We start from the raw sequence: 2,946 nt of genomic DNA on the forward strand, positions 1-2,946 counted from the left end.
GTAAACGTCAATAGTATGGCCGTGCTGAGCGCGAATCTAAGACGTGTCGTTTGTAGTACCGTATTATAACATTCGTATACAATAGTTGGCTATAAGAATGAAATATTTTACTAATATATGGCCCACATTTCACTCCTCACAAAGTCTTGGAGAGCGCGTGCAAGATCTAGGCTATTGCATAGTAGCCCACCTCCCTTCTCTCTCCTCTTCTCTCTCTTCCAACTCATCTAAAATATATTATTTAATATCTTATATTCAGCTGACTGGACTCTATTGTACTTGCTCTAAGAAGTGGACCGTGCGGCGGTGGTAAAGCTGAAGCAGCTCTTCGACCTGTTCAGTAGAAAAACAGAATGGAAATTATACTAGGTACTCGTATTTTAAATTGAATTCGTAGAAATTTGGTAACTTGTTGCGAAACTCGTATCACTTGTTCCTTTGGAAATTCAGTTTGCCTCCCGGTATGCTCCTTCTACTAAAAAAATATATTTTAAAATGTCAAAAGAAATTGATAAAAAAAATTACATGTACATCTTTAAAATATATGTGCGTTCGTCAAGTTTCACGAGGAACCAATTTTTTTATTGTCTATGTAAAAAAGAGAAAATTTATCTTCGGAAAAGTTTTTATATTTAGCATTGAATTTTGTCTTTTTTGGCACGTCACATGACAAGTCGACTTTTCATGAAACGACTTTGTGAGCGCGTAGCACGTGAATATGTACATGCGAATTTTTCGTTTAAATTTTTAAAATTTCAAAATATATGTAACATGTATTTCAAAATAAAAGGAGCATATGCCACCATGTGCCAAAACACCATTCCCTTGTTCCCTTGAACTATTGAATCCTAATCTAAATTAAACCCTAGAGTTGTTTGGCCAAGCTAGCCAATGTCCTAGGTAATTATTTGTTCTAACTCTCTTGAGTTGTTTCATCCATGGACTCGGCGCACCGCTGCCTCGAGCAGTAGCAGGTTCACGTGCAGGGTCATGAGGAAGCCCAGCGCAGCAAGGACGACGAGGAGCATGGATGCATCGACTATGGCCTTGCGCTGGTGCTTGAATGTGGCCTAGCCATGGACATTGTTGTCTGCGTAGCCTTAGGCAGCCCTATGCCCCTTCTTCATGTCTAGGCATCTCATCGCCTATGGGGCCTCAAAATCGTCGCCACACACCTCTTTTTCATTTTTATTAGTCGCGACCAAGCTAGGTGTGTCACGTCCGAGTGAGGGAGGGCGGACACATCCTCTATGATCGTCGTTCATGGTCCTCTCCCTGAACTCTGGCGCCGCCATGCCTCGGCCATGGCCAGAGAGGATATGCGGTATAGGCATCGATAGAGGTCCGTCCTTGTCCCTCTCTATGTTCCCGCGTTCTCTTCCGGGGATCATGTAGGCGCTTGACAGGGGCGTAGTCAGCAACGCTGTACGAGCCTGCCAGGCCGGATGAAGCAACGGCTTCTTGCGAGCTCTATCCGTCGGTGAGGAGTTCAGCGCTCCCGCTCATTCACCTCTCCTTGCTCGTCCCCTCCCCTCCAGCTTCCCATCATGTTCCCCTCCGACCAGAGCAGGACGGTGATCCCTCCCCATGCCAGTGGTGAACCCAGAAAAATATATGAGTCGGGGCAAATGGATGAGTCGGGGCATTTCTTGTATAAATTTGCAAAATCTGAAGAAATTTCAGTCAAATATGAACAACTACTATAGGAATTAAAAAATGAGTGGGGTGCATGCCCCCACTGAGCTACACTTGGGTTCGCCCCTGCCCATGTCGTGTGTCCCTATTGAGCAATGCTTTTATTTTTTAATGGGGGGGGGGGAGATGGATTGCGATAGGAGGCGAATCTGACTTGCGGGCTCGTCTAGTCAGCGAGACAATGAGTATCATCGCCTAGGATTATCCTTTTTCTGGTGCCAAACAACTCCAGGCTTTCATTTAGATCGAGATTCAATAGTTTCAGGGTACAAATTAGCACGGAGATTACACCCGGGTCTTGGCGTTTAAAGCCACCGCTCTTGTGTGTCGTGTTGTGTGTGTATAAGTTGCCATTGCTTTGAAATACTTCAAGGTCGTTCATAAAAAGTTCTACATGTTGGTTCATTTTTCCAGGGAGCTCATGGACTGCCCCAAGTGGAGAGTCGGTATGCGGCCTACAAAAGGAGTCTCGGGAATGGCGGCGGCGTTGAATCGACGATCATTGGTCTCAAAGAGGAAGGCCCAAACAGTGGCGCCCTTCCATGTAGGCCAAGGGACCACAAGGCCACCAATGCCAATCTCAAACCTGATGCTTTCGCACTTGCATTGAGTGAGACCATGAAGACGTTGATGGTTGAGAAGGATGAGGCACTTGCCAAGAGAGACGAGAAGCGACATCGAGAGAAAGAGGCCACTTGTGCTAGCTTCATGGACCTTAGAAAGAGAACTCTTGAAATCCAAGCCATTGAAGTCGAGGACAAATTGATCGCCGACAAGAACCGGATCATATTCGCCGACTTAAGCTTGATGGAGCCGGAACAAATAGCTTGGTTCCAGAAGAAACAAGCAATCGCCTGCCAACGTGATGCGTGATCACACACACATAATACATATATATCTTTAATTTGTCTAGGTCGTATGAAACTTGTGTTGTTTTACACATTGATTTGGTACTACTGTGTGTAAACTATAGTTGTTTTTGTGACCTATTTTATTCATGTGTTGTTTGGTAAAGTAGTGAAAAAAATAAACGTGCAAGAGCCAATACAGACAAAAATACGTTGGGCTAGCCGCTTAGCTGCCTCGACCTGAACGAACAAAGGTAGCCAGACGGTAGATTTTGTATCAGTGGCGGAGCCAGAATAACAAGGATGCGCGCACCCAGGTTTCATTCACCATTTCCGGGATGCGACCCGGATGAATGAAACATGGGTGTGCGCGCACCAATTTAGGAAAAGTTCAAAAAATGCT

The 2,946-nt window shown here is 45.1% G+C and overlaps 1 protein-coding gene across 1 annotated transcript in view; it reads right to left on the reverse strand.

The window, feature by feature from the left end:
- The window catches only part of LOC124708333 (transcription factor bHLH48-like), an 8,315-nt gene extending 7,020 nt beyond the window's left edge, over positions 1-1,295 (reverse strand). Inside the window, exons 1-3 of the mRNA XM_047240009.1 lie at positions 1,176-1,295; positions 954-1,070; positions 280-333 (exon numbers count right to left, since the gene is read on the reverse strand). Coding sequence (XP_047095965.1) covers positions 280-333; positions 954-1,070; positions 1,176-1,295 — 291 coding nt within the window. The remainder of the gene's footprint in view (positions 1-279; positions 334-953; positions 1,071-1,175) is intronic.
- Between the last annotated feature and the right edge of the window lie 1,651 nt (positions 1,296-2,946).

This window comes from Lolium rigidum, chromosome 1 (assembly GCF_022539505.1).
Source record: "Lolium rigidum isolate FL_2022 chromosome 1, APGP_CSIRO_Lrig_0.1, whole genome shotgun sequence".
Lineage (NCBI taxonomy): Eukaryota > Viridiplantae > Streptophyta > Magnoliopsida > Poales > Poaceae > Lolium > Lolium rigidum.